We start from the raw sequence: 18,068 nt of genomic DNA on the forward strand, positions 1-18,068 counted from the left end.
TGCCGCCATAAAAGTAGATGAGAAAATACATTCATAACATGATTGCTTGTGTCACCTTTAAGCAAAGCATGCTGTCCCATGAAAACATGCATGTTATAGGAAAGGAGAAAGACTCAGAGGAATTCATTAGGCTTTATCAACTTCTAGGCAACATGCACTAAGCTCTGCTGCTTCATGCTAGGGCCAGCAGCAGATGTTTTCAAGTTAGTCCACAGAATCAACAATATGCAAGAGTTTTCTTGATGAGTCTTTCCCCTTTACATGGCTTTGGCTACATGAAAACTTTCAGTGTTAGAACTACTGATAATTCACAAGAATTGTCCTCTCCCACATTGCAAAGTGGAAACCCACTGCGCATTTTTCATCATATGTAATGAAAGCTTTTGATCCAGTAGTCTGATTGATAGTAAATTATAATGGTAAAAGAACAGGAGCTTTGTCAGTGTTCAAATAAAATTCAAATGAATTGGAGCAAGTATATCATTGCTGAAACCACTGCTTAATAAATGTAGTCCATCTCCTTCCTTCTCACTGAGTCTCAGTTTACTAGTTTGCCTTTTTCTCAATTTCTGACAGGTAAGGAATGATCTGACTGGTGTCCTGTATGGTGAAGATATCGAAATTTCAGATACTGAGAGTTTCTCCAATGACCCTTGCACGAGCGTAAAGAAGCTAAAGGTATGTGCTGCTGCTTGAGAAATAAAGATCTTTTGTGTTGCAGCATTTGATTTTTTGTTTGTTTTTTTTTTTTCTCTGAAGAGGAATAATTAACCAAAATTTGCATAAGAATGATGTACTGTAGCATGTAGTTAATAAGGTTAACAAATGGCATTTTGAGATCCTACTCATGCTTAATTCAATGAATGTCCATGTGATAAAGGTTTTTATAGATCCAGATAAGGACAGAAAGTAAAACAAGTTTATTCTGTCTCACTATTTGTACCTAAAGCATCAGTCTTAGTCATATATGTATGAAAGCTCTTGAGTTTTAGACTCAGGACCTTTTTAAGGTGAATTATATGTAGAAAAAGCAATGAGCATCTTTGCATTAGCTTCATTACACTCTGGATTGAATTATTGCGTATAATCATTTGCATTATTGCATATGGATTGTAGGAAAGAAATGAAAGTTAAATTTGAGAGCAGAATAACTTAACAAGTTACTCTTATTGTAATGATTTATTTTTTATTTTTTTTAGATTCTTGGCATCTGCTGAAATTAAAACGATATTTTAGCAATATTATGAAGTGCAGCCAATCATGAATTAGACATTGGAGATGTGAATCTAACATTGAGTGTGAGCATAAAAAAATATTCAAGCTGCAAGTGCAAGCATTTTTAAATACTGAAAATCAAATCATAGCTTGCATCTGGTATATAAAGTATGGAATTAAAGCCTCAACCCTGCAGATATTTAAATATGTGTAAAAGGGGAAGAAAAAAGACCTAATTAATTGAATGCTATTTAAATAGTAAAATTTAAACAAATCTTCTATATTTTCCACGGCAACATGGCTAAGTTTTACTACATATTGTCTCCAGTCTTTTTAAATCACAGTTAGAGAGTAAATTTACACTAAAGGATATTGTTAAGGCTCATTTTTTGTAGCTCAGAGAAGGGGATGTTGAAGGATATGCATTTGTACGTCATCTGAAATATGCCGTGAAGTTCTAAGCATGCATCTTGTTGAATGATCAACAACACTTCTGTTTCCAACTTCCCTGTGTCTTACACATAAGACAAAAACATTTCAGTATATAAAGTCAAACTGGGTGACATAGTTTGCTTTTTTGAATGCTGACCAAATGTGATCTCAATTTAACAGTCAAGTTAATGAATTTTTTATTATTATTATTTTTTTAATTTAAGCTAAGGATACGTTTGGATGCAGCCTCAGTCTAACTGAGTAACATGCATGCTTACATAGATATCAAGTTTTTTCAGCGTGTTGCGTTGGTGGGATCTGGAATCCCCTAGTTTACCTTCTCTACTAGTAATTCCATAGCTTAAATTAGAGGCTCACCTGTAGTTATGCACATGGACATCCAGGCATTTAGAAGGCAGGACATATGGATACTTGTATTGACAGTTACCCAGATATGAGTAGATTTATTGATAACATCTCGACTGTCAGTTATATGGTAGAGAATGTGACAGAGTATCTGGGCAGAGCAATTTAGACATTTCTTAAAGAGCCTGCCAAAGTGTTGACTCCTCCTGACAGATGATATATTGTAGCAGTCCTTCACTGGAAAGCTGTGTATTACAACAGTGTGGTTTTATTCATTAGAAATGAGACAGATTAGAATCTTATCACAGGAGGGAAGCTTTGCAAACTGATAAAACAAAACAAAACAAAACAAAAAAACTGCCTATTCCAACATAACATGCTGTCCTCAAAAGCTGAAGACACTGAAGAGTGCCTCATAACTGGAGTATTAAAAGCTGCAGTAGAGTAGGCAGTGTTTTCTTCATCTCTTAGATATCTTGACCCTCACTGTCTTCAGGGTTCACTATACCAGCTGTCAGTAGTATCAAAGACACTTTATATTTAGTGGATGAATAATATCCTCATCGGTAAGAAAGAAGGGAAAAAGAGAGAGATTTAAGGCTGTGCAGTTCTCTTTATTATAAAATATGGTGAGTCCTACACAACTTTGGGTAAATTAAATCTTATTGTTCTTCTTTTTTTTTTTTTGTTTGTTTTTTTTTGTTTGTTTTGTTTTGTTTTTTTGTTTTGTTTTTTGTTTTTTTGTTTCCACTTTAGTTCAAAGTGTGGAAACATCTGTATTTCATACTGAGGGGCAAAGCTTAAATGCTGATGTTGTGGCTCTGATCTCTAAAAAGAGTAACTATGACAGCTCACCATATGGCAAATGGCCTAAACTCTTGCCTTCTGAAGTAAGCAAAGTTTTTTGAGTTGCCTTCCCTCCAGGATGTTTTTAATCATCTAATTGATCACCTGCCTAGTTCCATGACTTAAAACATCCTGTCAGGTATGCTTTAGTTCTATACAGCCAATGTAGAACTCCATGAGATAAAGAATTCTTGGCACTTGCTATGCTCCTCTGAGTGATCATTTTGAACCTCACATGAGAGTTGTTCTGTATTAACTCACATAAGTTCTAGAGGGATTGATGTAAAGAAATAGTGCAAATATGCAAGGAAATTATACTAGTTGATTTAACAGTGTGGGCAAGGGAAGGAAAAAATTATGCCCCAGTGTCTGATGTTTATCTTTACGTAAGGTTGTAATATGGACATACGTCCTGAGCCATGACCACTGAAATGAACCTACTTCTGATAAATTGCTTTGCAGCCTTCCTTATCCATACAGGGAAAAGAAAATAATAATAAAATAATTAAATTATTATTATTATTTTTTAAACGTACTTGATTTATTAATGAGTTATGTGCAGCCACAGGAATTTGAAGCTTCAGGACCTCTACAGGACAGAGTCAGCAGACCAGACCCAATCCTTGCTTTACATGGATCTGGATTTAATTATCATACTGAATGTTCTTCATCTTCCATGCACAAAGGAAAAATGTTATGCATGGAAGATGAAAAAGCTATTGCGCAGACTTTCCTAAATGATTTCCTTTTACATATGTTCTGTCATACAATCTTTTAGTTAAATGGTTGCATGCCACTCTTAACTAATCTATAAAACCCCATATATGGCAGCTCATGGCATTGCAGTGATGTCTGCATGGTTTGTAAAAAAGGGGAATCTCTTATCTTTTCCCTTAATTGTCTAAGCAGCAAAAATTATGGATTATAAGGCTGTAGAAAAGAAAAAAGGGTATTAAGCCAGATACTTCCAGACAGCTTGACTCTGCAATCTTGTACTCTCCATTTAACACAGCAGTATCCCTGACTTATGCTGAAAATCCAGCTCAGAATTCCTTACTTACCCTGTGCTACATTCAGTTTCCCTGATTTCTTGTCTCACTCTAGGCACCTTTGTCTAGACTCTTCTTCCATTTTCTCCTGAAAAAAAAGCTTGCTTTCTGAACTTGCAGTTTTTCCAACTATTCTAGAAACAATTTAACAAGATTACAATTTGCTGTAGTGTTGAAAATCCTAATTGTTGTTACCTCCCCAGCTTTTTGCTCCCCCTTTACCTAATCCACATATGTACTCAGTGCCCAGTTTCCTTATCTGATATCTCTTCTTTCCCTGTGCCTTTTTTCTTTCTCTCTTTCTTTCTTTTTCTTTTTCTTTTTCTTTTTCTTTTTCTTTTTCTTTTTCTTTTTCTTTTTCTTTTTCTTTTTCTTTTTCTTTTTCTTTTTCTTTTTCTTTTTCTTTTTCTTTTTCTTTTTTTCTCTTTCTGTTTCTCTTTCTGTTTCTCTTTCTCTTTCTTTTCCTCTTTCTTTTTCTTTTTCTTTTTCTTTCTCTTTTTCTTTTTCTTTTTCTTTTTCTTTTTCTTTTTCTTTTTCTTTTTCTTTTTCTTTTTCTTTTTCTTTTTCTTTTTCTTTTTCTTTTCCTTTTCCTTTTCTTTTTCTTTTTCTTTTTCTTTTTCTTTTTCTTTTTCTGTTTCCTTTTCCTTTTCTTTTTCTTTTTCTGTTTCCTTTTCCTTTTTCTTTTTCTTTTTCTTTTTCTTTTTCTTTTTCTTTTTCTTTTTCTTTTTCTTTTTCTTTTTCTTTTTCTTTTTCTTTTTCTTTTTCTTTTTCTTTTTCTTTTTCTTTTTCCTTTTCCTTTTCTTTTTCTTTTTCTTTTTTCCCTCACTGGATTGTACTCCAGCCTTTTTATTTATTGAGCATCATCATTACATTTCCAGATCCATTTATGGCCAGTACTGAGTATTGTGTTCTCAGTTTCTTCCGCTGCTCCAAATAGTTATTATCAAGGTTGAGTGAGAGGAGACCTCATGATGTCCTACAGCTCCTCATGAGGGGAATGGAGGAGGAGAGCTGAGCTCTGCTCTCTGGTGACAGTGACAGGACCTGAGAGATCAACACAGAGCTATATCAGGGGAGTATCAGGTTAGGAATTAGAAAATGGTTCTGCACCAGGAGGGTGGTGAGCATGGAACAGGCTGCCCAGTGCAGTAGTAATGGCACCAAGCTTCCAAAGTTCAAGGAGCACATAGACATGGCTCTCAGACATAGTTTTTGAATTTGAGTGGTGCTGTGTGGAGCCTGGAGATGGAATTAGTGACTCTTGTAGGTCCCTTCCAACTCGGGATATTCTGTAATTTTATAGTTCTGTGAGTCTGAACGTACAAGATTTGGGCCTGAGTTCTATTGCCAAACTGATTGCATGATGTCATTAACATAGGAAAATCCCTGCAGCCAGCAGGTATATTGAAATAGGATAGGATATTTCTAGGAAAAACACTGGATGGACTGTACACTTCTTGCAGCACTTTATAATAATAGAATAGTCCCTGGGGGAAAATGTACTCTGGCTTATGTGGTAATCAAGTGGAAGTAATGCCTTCCTCTGGGGCATGTTACCAGTTTGAGTGCTGTACAGCCAGTGAGAAGTGGTGATGCAGAAGCGCTCCTCACTCTACACCCAGCCTGTTCTCTCTGGTGCATATGAGGCAGTGCATATAATGTTTCTTTAAAATTAATTATCATGATAATGAAAAAATGGCAAGTAATTTGTTCAATTTTAATAATTCAGTACAGTGTCACTTGTTTGTTTTTTTTTTAACCAACTTTTCCTATTCATATTAAATATGTGGTTTTATGTTCAGGGAGGTCAAGCAATTTGGAGACAGAGTTCCAAAAGTGACTGAAATGATTGCTACAATGTGAATATTAGAAAATGTGGATGTGTGCCTTTTTTCCACATAAGTTCTAAATCTATCATTTGTCCTTACAAAAAAAAAAAAAAAGAAAGAAAAAAAAAAAGTAGTACTCCTGCTGTCAGTGAGCATAATTCCTGTGATTTTCTTGCTTAGTTTCACATGACCTCACTAGATTTGTATTAAAGGAATCTAATCTATTTCAATAAGATTTATATTGCTTAATCAATCTGTGGCTGGGTATAAAACTAAAGTAAGTATACTTATATAAAATGCATAGGTTCAGAATGAACAAAACATGTTATGTATTTTATTACTTTATGACCATGCTAGGATTAATATACAAGGGGTGCTACTAAAGTAATGCCTTCTATTTTATTGCTTTGGCCCACAACATCAGAGCTGGTTTTTGGTGGTATGGCAGTAGAGGTTGAACCTTCCCACCAATATCCCGTTATATGTTGTTACCATGAGGCAGATGGCAGCAGAGGGGCAGTCTGGCAGAATGACATCTGGCGTCGAAGTGTTGATGAAGCAAAGGTGTGTCACTGAATTCCTTCATGTAGAAAAAAATGGCAGGCTGTTACTTATTACCGGTGAAAATTCCTAACTAATGATGGTGATTGTTGAAAAGTATTGGTTTGTAGATAAATATTTGCTTTCTCAGACAGCATTTTTGTACTGTCTGTGTCTCTTGTAGTTTCCATGGAAATAAATAAGAGGCATTACTTTTGGAACAACCTACATAGATTTTATGCACTGAATTGCAGAGGGATTATAGCATTTTTTTCTGTATTGTTCATCATAATATTTCATGCTGACCAGGAAATAAAAATACAGTTTACCTAAATTGAAAATCTTTGATAAACTGATTTAATTAAAGCTGAAGTGTTTTCACCACTGAAAGACACAGTGAATCATCTGTTTCATTTGTTCCTTAGAGGGGGAAAGATCAAGTATTTTATCAAATAAATGACAAAACACATTTGCTCAACCTATTACTGAGAACCCAGGTAATTTTTTTGTGTTGTGTTTTATAGAAGTTACCCCTTAATTTTTCACATGTGAAAGAATAGCAGCCTAATTCCCAAAGGAATATTTTCTGCATATGTTTTTGAATAAGGGAATATTATGTTAATGGACTTTGAAGTATGAAAGGAAAATGGTATCTTTTGGCTTTAGTCATAGATTCACAAGGTGTGATGACTGTGGATGTGGAGGGACTTGGGAAAAGGGGGATTGACAATGTTTTATAGTGAGTGTGGAGAAAATGTTGAATGAATAGAACCTTTAAAAATTTCTGAAGAAGACATTAAGTGAACACATCTAATTTATGAATCCCAGTTCTCTCATCTTCACATTATTAGTCTGTTTTAACAGCAAAAAGTATATATTTTGAACTGTTTTTAATATGCAAAATTAATAACAAAAGAAGAAATCTAGCAAGGCATTAAAATAATATTGGTTAATTTAGTGGTTTTGAATAGTAATATTTGACAAGATAAATGTTACAGATGTTTTTCTCGTTAGCGCTATTACTTAATTGTTTTTTCAGAAACCTCAGCTGCCCTCTTCTTTCAGTTTCAAGATCTTGAACTTGTAGAAAATGTGATAATTCTGAATGAATTTTGCTGTCTGCAGCTGTAATCTGTTCCAACTCTGTATATGATTTCAATGGCCAGCTGAAGTTGTTTCTGGAAAGGCTGCATCTGTATTTAACTTCCCTGCATCTTTTTAAATCTACAGGGTAATGACGTTCGGATAATCCTTGGCCAGTTTGATGAGGAAATGGCTGTGAAAGTTTTCTGCTGTGTAAGTAAATATATTTAATTTCATAACAGAATGAAAATGTAGTGCATTTGTATAAAAAATATGTGAGTATAACTGTGGCCTCATGTGGTTCAGATTTGCTAAGAATTTTAGCCTCAAGGGAAGTTACATATGCTTAGCTCCATTTCTGTTTCAATAAAGTACTTTGCACTTGACTTCAGGGGAATTTAGGCATGGCCTTCATGGCTAGACTCTCATTATTGCTTTGCTGTAGTTGAATTAAATGCCATATTGAACTTCAGCAGTTCTCTTCATATCACCATATACATCTTCACGGTTTATTGGTGTGTATTTCAATGTACTGCAAACATGCACAAGCAGTAGTGAAATGTGGATCTTTTTTGGATCTGCTCGGTAAATAAATGAATCACAAATATATTTTTGTGGTTTTGTATTTGTATTGAATTCCATGTCTAAATAACCAGATTCATCCAGTATGAGACAAGAACAGAAAGAATATAATGGAAAAGCAATAGTGATCCCATCTAAATTTCAGGGTTTTCTTTTGATGTTCACTTAGACAAAGTTACCTATCCAAGCAAAGGAAGGAAAGGCAAATGTTCAGAATCTGAGTTCTTCATGTGCCTCATGTATTGGCTGTTATTCAGCAGTTATAGTTGCTGGCAAAATTTGGAAGGGAGATATTGCAGAGTGTATTTGGAAGGAACAATATCTGTTTGCATCCAAAAGGAAATAGAAAACATTATCTCTTTCATTTTTCTCATCTCTGATCAGTCTTGGTTTATAGGTCTTTTTGTTCCAGCATTTGAATGGATTGACAAAGATAACCTCCTATTTTTCCATTCCAGCTAGAAAAAGACTCCTTCTGTGGCTCATATCCTCCACAGAACTTTGATAGCTGGGCTTCATTTGCCCATTGGAGGTATCCTAGTCATAGCCATCTGCCAGCCAAGTACTAGACAAGATTTTGACCTCACTAAGGCCACTGCACTTAGTATGCTGCTGCCTTTCTTTGTGGTTCTGTTGCATGTTTGTGTACCTAAGAGGATGCTGAAGAAATCCTAGAAACCTCCTTGGGTAGGGTGTTCTCTTGTCTGTACTGTTCTAGTCTGAAGGATATATGGTATCTAACTCTTGCACACAAAAGCCTTGTCACAGCAGCTGTTAGGTACTATCTGGAGAAGCCTATGTAATTCAAGTTCCAGGAGTGAAGGTTTCTTCTAAAGTACATTAATGTCAGAAATAATAAGGTGGGTTTTTCCGTAGCCTGCAGAAATACAAGAGATTATGTATTTATGGTTGTATAAATGTGTTAATATGAGACTTCCAGCAGGAGAGGACAGTTCAAAGTAGGTCATTTATATATTAGTGCACTACAATATGTCAGTAAGCATGCTATTAGTGATAAAATATATTGTTGACTCATACACTCCTACAACCATGTGTCTAAGGGAACAATAACTTAGATATGTCAAATTTCTTAACCCCCTTCCCCATGTGTAACTTCAGACAGGTTTGTGATTCTCTTTTATATTTTGCAGAGTAGTTGATGTCAGTCAGAGCAAGACTTTAGGTTTATTAAAGGTAGCTTCTGTTGTGTCAGAGGAAAAATATGTATTTATTTCTGGTTGTGCTTCTGACATGAATACTGTTTGGTAATATTTCTGTAAATGAGAAAGTCTTTAATGTCTGTATTGGTTTTCTGGCTGTATCCTAAAATTATATGCTGTGGAATTTCCTCAGGACCTCCATATGCTCATTTTCATTTTACCTGGTTATTCCCTGTGCACACATGCATACACACACAGAAGATGCATAGCACATAACTCAAAGATAAATGGACTAAAAGACAGTCTCATTCAGAGGGGAACTTTAAAAACATGACAGCACTAATTCAAGCCTAAGTGAATGTTAGCAGGTGTTTCCTATGATGTTTTAAATAAACTTAGCTATTCATTTAACACCAGCATCAAAAGCAGTTAGCAATTTAAAATCTATGGGAAATCTTAGCTTTCTAATGCTGTTTTCACCTCAGTGGGTTGAATGTGATATTTTTTGAGGAATAAAAATTAGGGAATTTTGCTCAAAACTGAACAATTCAAAAACCAAATGTTCAGCTGTGTTGGACAGATGTCATCTGATTATCATTTGAAATTGGAGTGAAATATAACTACACTGCCTACCCAATGAAAACTTCAAATTCCGCATTAAAAAATAAAAAAATGAAAAAGTTTTTTAAAAAGTTGTTAATGGGAATTTTTCCAAAACATCACCTTTAAGCCATAATCAAACTAGACTGACGCCTCACTATTCTAATAATCTGTCTGAAGACGATTAAAGGAAATGAATATTATGTATAGGTCACTGCCTGAGATTTAGATGACTCGTCTAGCAAACAATAATGTAGGCAAGGCTTAATCAGCTCTTGTGATATAGAAAAACTGGACTCTAGTCTCCTTTAACTGATAGAGATTTATTGCTGAGTCTCTGTTTTGGAATTAAAGGCACCACTAATTTGTAATGAGAAACAGAGGGAGGTTCATTGCAGTTCAGAAGTTTATAGGCATTCTTGTAGAGGTGGGATGTATAATGCGTCCGTGCTGACGTGACAGATGCACAACGGAAAGAAAAGAGTGAGGCTTTGCAGCCAATTTTGCACAGTATATCAGAATTTATTGTCTGCACACAGAAAGATTTCTTACAGAAGCTGAGGTAATTCAGCTCTTTGATTTCCACTTGATTCCAGATCTCAGATCTGCTGTGTTGAAAGGCATGCTGCTTTTCTCTGTCTAATTAGAGGCATTGCTATTTTTCACAATTTTTTGGCTTGCTTATTACACATTTCCTTCCGCTCCATCTCTAATAGCGTTCTGTACACTTCTTGAAAAGCAGTATTTTAAATGACCACTGAATATGCAATGCTCTGTTTTAGATATCAGGAAATTTGAAATGAGACAATACCCAAAAATTAGCTCACCAATAAAACCCTAATGATATTCAGTGTAATTGTTCCATAAGCAGAGATTAAAGCTTGAGTAAGAGCAGTCATGTTCTGAAGTGTGTAAAAAGGGTTCCTTACAGATTGAAGTGTGTTTTTTTGTTGCTTCTCTTCTCTTTTAAGTAACTGAAGCAGATTTTCATTTGCGTATGAATGCAGAATCAGTACCAGAAATGATAACCTTTAGCTTTTTATGAGTATGTTCGTCTTCTTTTGAGTAATGCCAGCCTGTAGCATGCAACAATCAAAGACATGAATTGGCATCACTGCTGACACACTGAAAACAGTTAAAACCAAAATTCTCTGTTGTTCACTAAGAACTAATAGTGTATCATCTCCAACCTTGCATTCTTTACATTCTGTTTAATAAATCAGTCATTTCATAAACTATAAGTAATTCTAATAATTGGTTTATGCTAAAACTAATAATGAAGGTCTCTTTAAGATGTATATGGTGCCTATTTGTCTTCTGATCTGATTTCCTTATGTCCTAAACAGAACAAAACAATTTCTTTAAATTTATTGTATATTAAAAATTAATCAAAATCTTAAACATAATGCACTTTTTAGAATCAGATTTCACTTTGTCAAATTATTAAAAGCTGTCTTATCAAATTCCTATAAGGCTCAGTTAAAACATGAATTTTAAAACTTGGTTCAATAATCAACTAATCTGTAAGTAAGCCCATTATAAGTGCAGAAATGTTTCATCATTGATCCCACCTTGTACTTGGCTACTTTCTGGACAGCTGCTCTGTTTGTTACTGTGAGCTTTTGACAGTGACAAAGTACGTGTGCAAAGTCCTGAGCCAGAACTTCCACCCCACCAAGCATTTTGCATTTAAAGGGTTATTTCTTGTCCTAAGTAAGCATCTCTTAATAGGTTCAAACAAGAATGAAAAGTTTTCTAAAATATCAAAATCATTCTCAAAATGAGAAAAAAAATATATATGTCCAGGATAGCCTGCCTAGCACATGCAGGAGATTTTGGGAAAGACACCAAAACTACTTTTTATTCTGATGGTACAAAGTGCATGGAAATGTCCTTTGCCCTGTTCTTGCATAGAAATCTTCTTTTTAGAAGCTAAAACCTGTGAGTGGTAATTGGTGTGCATGCAAATAGCTCAAGAAAGATTCACATATTTTGAGTCAATGAAATATATCTTTTAAGCATCAAAATCATATCCATGCAGCAGAATCAGCAGGGAGGAAATGGTGGCAACATATATACACATATATATTTTGCAATGAACACTAAGTATTCCAGAACAACATACTGAAATGCCTGAACACTAACTGTGCTGTCCCTGAGAATGTGACTGCATAGTTGTGGTGCTCAGCTTTGGCAGTAGCTGATTTTTTTCCTCTTCTGTTTGGTGACCCAAGACTATCTCATCCTTCTGACCCTACTAATTCATCAGATCTCAAAGGAAGAGTTTCCAGCTCTTTCTTCATTAACGTTATCTAGACATTTAACCAAATTCTTGCAGGCATGTGAAAGTTTCACAACAGTCTTATTGGGAATCATTCCATGTTTCCAGGATGGAATTTTTGGAAGTTTGAAAACTTGTAATTTTCAGTCAGTATCCCAAGGCATTCACAGATTATACAGAAAAGAGGCTCAAGTACTCTTGCAAACAGAATAACTCAAACAGCTCAGATTTCAGTATAGTTCAGAGCTTGCAATGTTTAGCTTGATACCGTAATCTGTATTAAGCAGAGGAAATTGTGGAATGTTGCCCTTCTCAAACAGTGCCATTCTGTGTTAAATTGTATTCTTAGTGATTTGAAAAGCGGTAAGTGAAAGGCACAGTATCGCTGAAAGCCTTTGAATCATCTTGTTTAAAAATGGTGTCTAGCTCCAATTTATAGGAGGGAGGCAAATGATAACTCTTTTGGACCTTTAAAGGAATCACGGGATGACAAAAAAAAAAAAAAAAAAAAAAAAAAAGAAATTTATTTCTGGCAGGATTAAATTAATGAATTATGGAATAAGTATGATACAACATGGCAGACAGAGTGTTTCAGACTGTAGCACCTTTGAGCAGCACTATGTAGAAATGCATGAAATTTGCTTTTGGCTGAACAGAAGCTCCTGCAACCAGGGGCCAAAGAGAACTGCTTTGCGCACAATAAATTTCTAAACTGTAGTCAGAAATGCAACAGTTTCAACAGATTTAAAGCCCATTTTTATTTTAGGTATTTAGGAGGGTCTCCCATCATTTAATTTTTACTGTTCATATTTGTATATCTGATGACTCTTGGAATTACCCTTTTAAAACAATTATGTTCAGTATGGCGAATATTTCCTCATTTTAGTCTCATTGTTTTCTCCTGCTGTAAAGACTGTATAACAAGTTAGAGGTTTACCAGTTATGAGCTATAATGTTGCACCACATGCTTCGAAAAAGCTGGATTTTTTTTATTTCAAAAGTATGTGTTACATCTCCAACATTGCTTATGCTAAGAAACAAAGAAGCACAAAAACAGCTGTTTTGACACTGAGTCTGACTGAAATGTCAAAAGAAAAACATCTAGTTACAAAACTGTGAGAAAAACATCTGAGATAAAATTTTCTAACTTCATCCTAGTACATCCTAGCACAAAGTAGATATTCTACACAGTATCTACTTTGAATAGATCCGATTTTAGGTACATCTGCAGACGTGCTTATTGAGTATTTCTGTTTCTTGATCTGCTACGTATTTAAAGGAGATGACCATCAGCTCAGTAACTCAAAGTACAGCAGGTGGTATTTAGCATTTAAACAGTATAGAATACATTTCTTACTGGAAAATAAATAAAATAAAATAAATGAAATAAAATGAAAAAGTAACTGATGGTTGCTTGCTTTATAAGTTTACCATTGATTCTTGCTCCTCAGAAGAAAGTACTACTTAATGTTGTTATGGTCTCTATTTTATCTCAGTCATATCACTCAAATTTGCAACACTGAGACTTGATCTTGTCTCAGATCCATTTTTTTTGTTTGATAATACCCTGGTTTATATGCCGGTGAAATTTAGCTTAAATGTGGCCCTACCACACATGTAATAGCTGTGTTATGTAAAATTTATGATGGAAACAAGGTACCTTCTGCCAGTCTTCCTCTTTCTCTCTCTTGGTCTTAGAATTCAATATTCTGTTCTGCTTTTGGGTGAAGGACCTATTGAGAACAAACCAGATTTTATTTAATTCCTTCCTCAGGAACTTAGTTTTGAAGTCAGAAATATTCAAAAAAGGAGTCATCATTGTTAGAAAGAAACCATTCTAAAAACCTTTGTGTCTTTCAGTAAGGACATTATTTTGTTATGAAAGGGAAAAACAAATAAAAACCATGAAAAGAAACTTTTTTTTTTTTTTTAATGTTTAATATGTCTATTAAAATGCTTTTTTTTTTTTTTTTTTTTTTTTTCATTATAGGCATATGTTGAAGAAATGTATGGCAGCAAGTATCAGTGGATTATTCCAGGGTGGTATGAAAACCTTTGGTGGGAATCCTGGATTAATGCATCACAGTGTCTCAGCAAAAATCTTCTTGCAGCCATGGAAGGTTATATTGGAGTGGATTTTGAGCCTCTCAGTTCAAAAATGAATAAGACCATATCAGGAAGGGTTAGTATATTTCCTCCTACTAATTTCTTATGATCTTCAAGCATCTTGGCACAGTAAAGCACAGAGGAAGAAGGCCAAACTACATGGTGTTTCTGCAGAGAGTTGGCAGTCGTTATTTTCATTCTTCCAGTTATTCACAATTCTTAAATATTTAGAAATCCATTCAAATTCTCTACAAGGAGAATCTCCTTAAAAGCTCTAAAGTCCCCTGCCTAAGTATTGCTGTCTTTACCCTGTATGGACCTTACAGATAAATACACAATAAAGCTTGAATTAGTCTTCAGTATCACACGTTGCATTATGGCAAATTAATATTTTTGTGTACAGAATAAGAAACATTTATGTTTATCCCTAGTCCTGAAAATGTGTGATATCATTGGCAATTTGTGCCTCTCAAAACTAGAGGGTGTTCCTTTAAACATATAAATATGTAGTATTTCCATAAAGTACCTAGCATTTTATCATAGAATAAATGCCTGCAAATGCTCGTCAATGAATAAACATGCCTGTTTTTGCTATTTTTCATCCTTTTTACGTCTGTTGTTTTTATGCTTTGCTGAGGGAGCAGGAAAGGCAACTTTACAAAAAGGCAACTCATCATAAGAGAGCACATTGTAAAGAGTATAGTAAACCTGTAAAATATAGTCAAATTGCCACTCAAATAATTGCACATTAAGCAAGTAGTTATTTAAGTAAAGGCCATTTGATTTGAATTATTCTATAGAGTATAATCAGAGCACTTATTTTCAGGGATACATACTCTATGTTCTAGTATTATGGCTCACCAGTATTATGGCTCACCAGTATGCTCACATAATACTAGAGCCATAATACTAGAACATACCTTATGTATCCCTGATAGAATAGTTTTGGTTTTGAACTAAAACTTTCTGTATGAAAGCAAAATAAAGCTGTCCTTCATACAGAGAAGCAGAGCAACTACTTTTCAGTCTCTCTGTCTAAATCCTAAATTCCCCTCTTGGCCTCACCATCAATTTTGTAACACAGACAGCACACAATTTGGGAATTACTGTTTCTTTTTTAATTCTTGCTTTGGTCGTCTTTTCCATGTTAGTGATACATTCAACTAAATCAGTATGCACTTTATGGTTAAGGTTTCATAGAATCATAGCATGGCTTGGATTGTAAGGGACCTGAGTTCTTCAAGACCACTGAGTTCCAGGGTGGCAAAGCTGCCATTCATTAACTCAGCTGACAACTTGGCCTTGAACTCCTCAAAGGATGGGGAATCCACAGCTTCTCTGTGCAGTGGTGCCAGGGCCTCACCACCCTCTGAGTAAAGAATTTCCTCTTAATGTTTAATATAAATCTTCCCTCGTTTAGATTAAAAACATTCCCCCTTGTCACAAATCTTTGAAATGTTAAGTATTGAAGTAAAAGTGAAATTTTGTTCCTCTGCAGACTCCACAACAATATGAAAGGGAATACAATGCTAAGCGTGGTGATGGACAATCCAGCAAATTTCATGGTTATGCCTATGATGGAATATGGGTGATTGCCAAGACCCTGCAGCGGGCAATGAAGTATCTCAATGCCACCAACAAGCACCAAAAAATTGAAGATTTTAATTATACAAATCACAAACTTGGCAAAATTTTTCTGGATGCTATGAATGAAACAAACTTCTTTGGAGTAACGGTAAGTCCTAAACAGCAATTTGTGGGGAGGAGAGAGCTCATGATTTTAAGCCAGAAGCTCAAGTAAGCACCACATTTAAAACACTCCTGAAAAAGAAAGATATTTTCAGAGCTTCCTAATTTTTCTTTGCAATTAATGTGGATGCTTTGCTTCTCATTTGTCTTCTGGTGCCAAGAGATGACACTGTTTAATTACTCAGTTACTAGATTTTTAAGCATTGATGTGATCTGAATTAACAATTCAGAATGGTCTTAAGGGAACCATGAGTGCTCTAAGATGCAGTGCCCTTTTAATGACTTTTTTTGTAGTTAAGATGTACGGGATGCAATGTATGGGATGCAATCTGAAAGCCCCTATTTCCCCCAACTCTCCCACATCTCTTATTTTCAATAAAATATACATAGTTATAGTACACTATATAGTTAACTAATGTCTCCAACTCCAGCGCTGTACATCTTAAAACATCCACCAATATATTTCAGGAGACATTTACATCTATTCAAAATTTCTAATTTCTCACAGGCAAGTACAAAACCGTAGCAATTATGACTGAACACACATAGTCACATAAAATACTAATCTAACTCCATTTTCTGTGACACTGTTGCAAATTCATGGTATTTTTTTCTTTGACACTGCTCCCATTTTTTTGTTGGTTATTTTTTTGTTTTGTTTTGTTTTTTGGTTTTTTTTTTGCAGAGTAAAACAGGCACTAAGGAATGTAGCCCTGAAATTGCTTATATGTCTATGAGATGTCAGAATTTAAAGGAGCTTACATGTTCAAGAGTGTGCAGATCCATTCTCCTTCATCAAGAGAGCTGAGCAGGCTCCATTTCAGGGAGGATGATCTCCACAGTGACCAGTAATGATAGCAAATGAGAAAAGCTTCTGGTGTCCTTATCAGTATATTGGCCTGCTACATGTCTAGATAAGGAAATCAGAGTTTTAAAGAACTTGTAATTCAGTGGTGAATGCAAACAGTGCTTGTAGGAATATCTCTGTGGCAAAAGCATGCAGAAAGTTGGCAACATTTCTGCCACTGTGCTGTAGCTTGTCACATTCTGTCCCTGAGTTAATTTAAATTGTCTTGGAAATCAGTTAACCTCAAAACATTTTGAAGCAGCAGAACTAAGGTTGTCATATATGTCACAGATTGTTTCAAGGAGGAAATGTCAAAATGTACATATAAAAAATGAGTGCAGGCTCAAGTTTTTGGTGTCCTTGTTAACTGCTGAGGAAATCTGCTTTGTATCACAATGCAGCTGAAACTAAGTTAGGATTTGTAATTAATGAGCAATTGTGTGGCAAGGCACTACTGGAATCTAGTTGCAAGAACAATACAAATTTTGCTTTCTTTTTACATTTGGTTTAGCTGAAGGCTTTAGTAAAAGTATTTTGCATCTAAAACAAAACCACAATGTTGATAAATCAGTCAGTTGATAATTCAGCCTTCTCTTCTCCAGGCTGAACAAGCCCAGCTTCCTCAGCCTGTCTTTGTAGAGGAGGTGCTCCAGCCCTCTGATCATCTTAGTGGTCCTCCTCTGGACCCAATCCAGCAGCTTCACATCTTTCCTGCACTGGGGGCCACAGACCTGTCCTCAGTACTCCAGATAGGACCTCACAAGGGCAGAGTAGAGCAGGACATTTTAGCTATTCCTTAAACACTGCTGAAGGTTTCGCTCTTTCTCCAGACTTTTCTTTTTTTTCCTTAGACAAATGGAATGGTTCCCTATCTTATTATATTCTCACTGAGGTTATCAAACTGAAAAGTGTGTATTTGGAATACAGAGGAAGGAAACAAGTAGTTATCTGCTACTCCTTTTTTTTTCTTTTTTTTCTTTTTTTTCTTTTCATTTTTAATAAAGGTAAGTTAGACACTACTGTACAAATACAAAAGACTTTTGTTGATGAGAAATGTCATACAAATAGACAAAAGAGCTGCAGGGGTTGTTCCTACAATATTATTAATCTGAATGTTCTAATTCTGCCGCTGGATCCATTGAAGCTGAATGAGTTTGTGGTTGGAATGTTCAGACTGCAACTACCAGTGTACTAGATGGGAGTTCTTTTGATCTGGAACTAAGTTTAAATTTTTCCTAATTTTGTGCCTACCAAAACATTCACTTATTAATAAGAAAGTTACTATAACAAAGATCTTTTAAAGGATTTTGGACATTTCTTCCTCAGTTTTCTTAATCAAGATTAAACCAGTTTCATAAATGGGATGCAGCCTTATCACCTGCA

The 18,068-nt window shown here is 35.1% G+C and overlaps 1 protein-coding gene across 2 annotated transcripts in view; it reads left to right on the plus strand.

Moving 5' to 3' along the window:
* Positions 1-18,068, plus strand: part of GABBR2 (gamma-aminobutyric acid type B receptor subunit 2) — a 438,554-nt gene that overhangs the window by 212,846 nt on the left and 207,640 nt on the right. For both annotated transcript variants that reach the window (XM_015854241.3, XM_085538106.1), the window contains exons 4-7: positions 577-678; positions 7,508-7,573; positions 13,974-14,165; positions 15,588-15,824. In XM_015854241.3, coding sequence (XP_015709727.1) covers positions 577-678; positions 7,508-7,573; positions 13,974-14,165; positions 15,588-15,824 — 597 coding nt within the window. The remainder of the gene's footprint in view (positions 1-576; positions 679-7,507; positions 7,574-13,973; positions 14,166-15,587; positions 15,825-18,068) is intronic.

This window comes from Coturnix japonica, chromosome 2 (assembly GCF_054131305.1).
Source record: "Coturnix japonica strain WE chromosome 2, WE-NBRP24, whole genome shotgun sequence".
Lineage (NCBI taxonomy): Eukaryota > Metazoa > Chordata > Aves > Galliformes > Phasianidae > Coturnix > Coturnix japonica.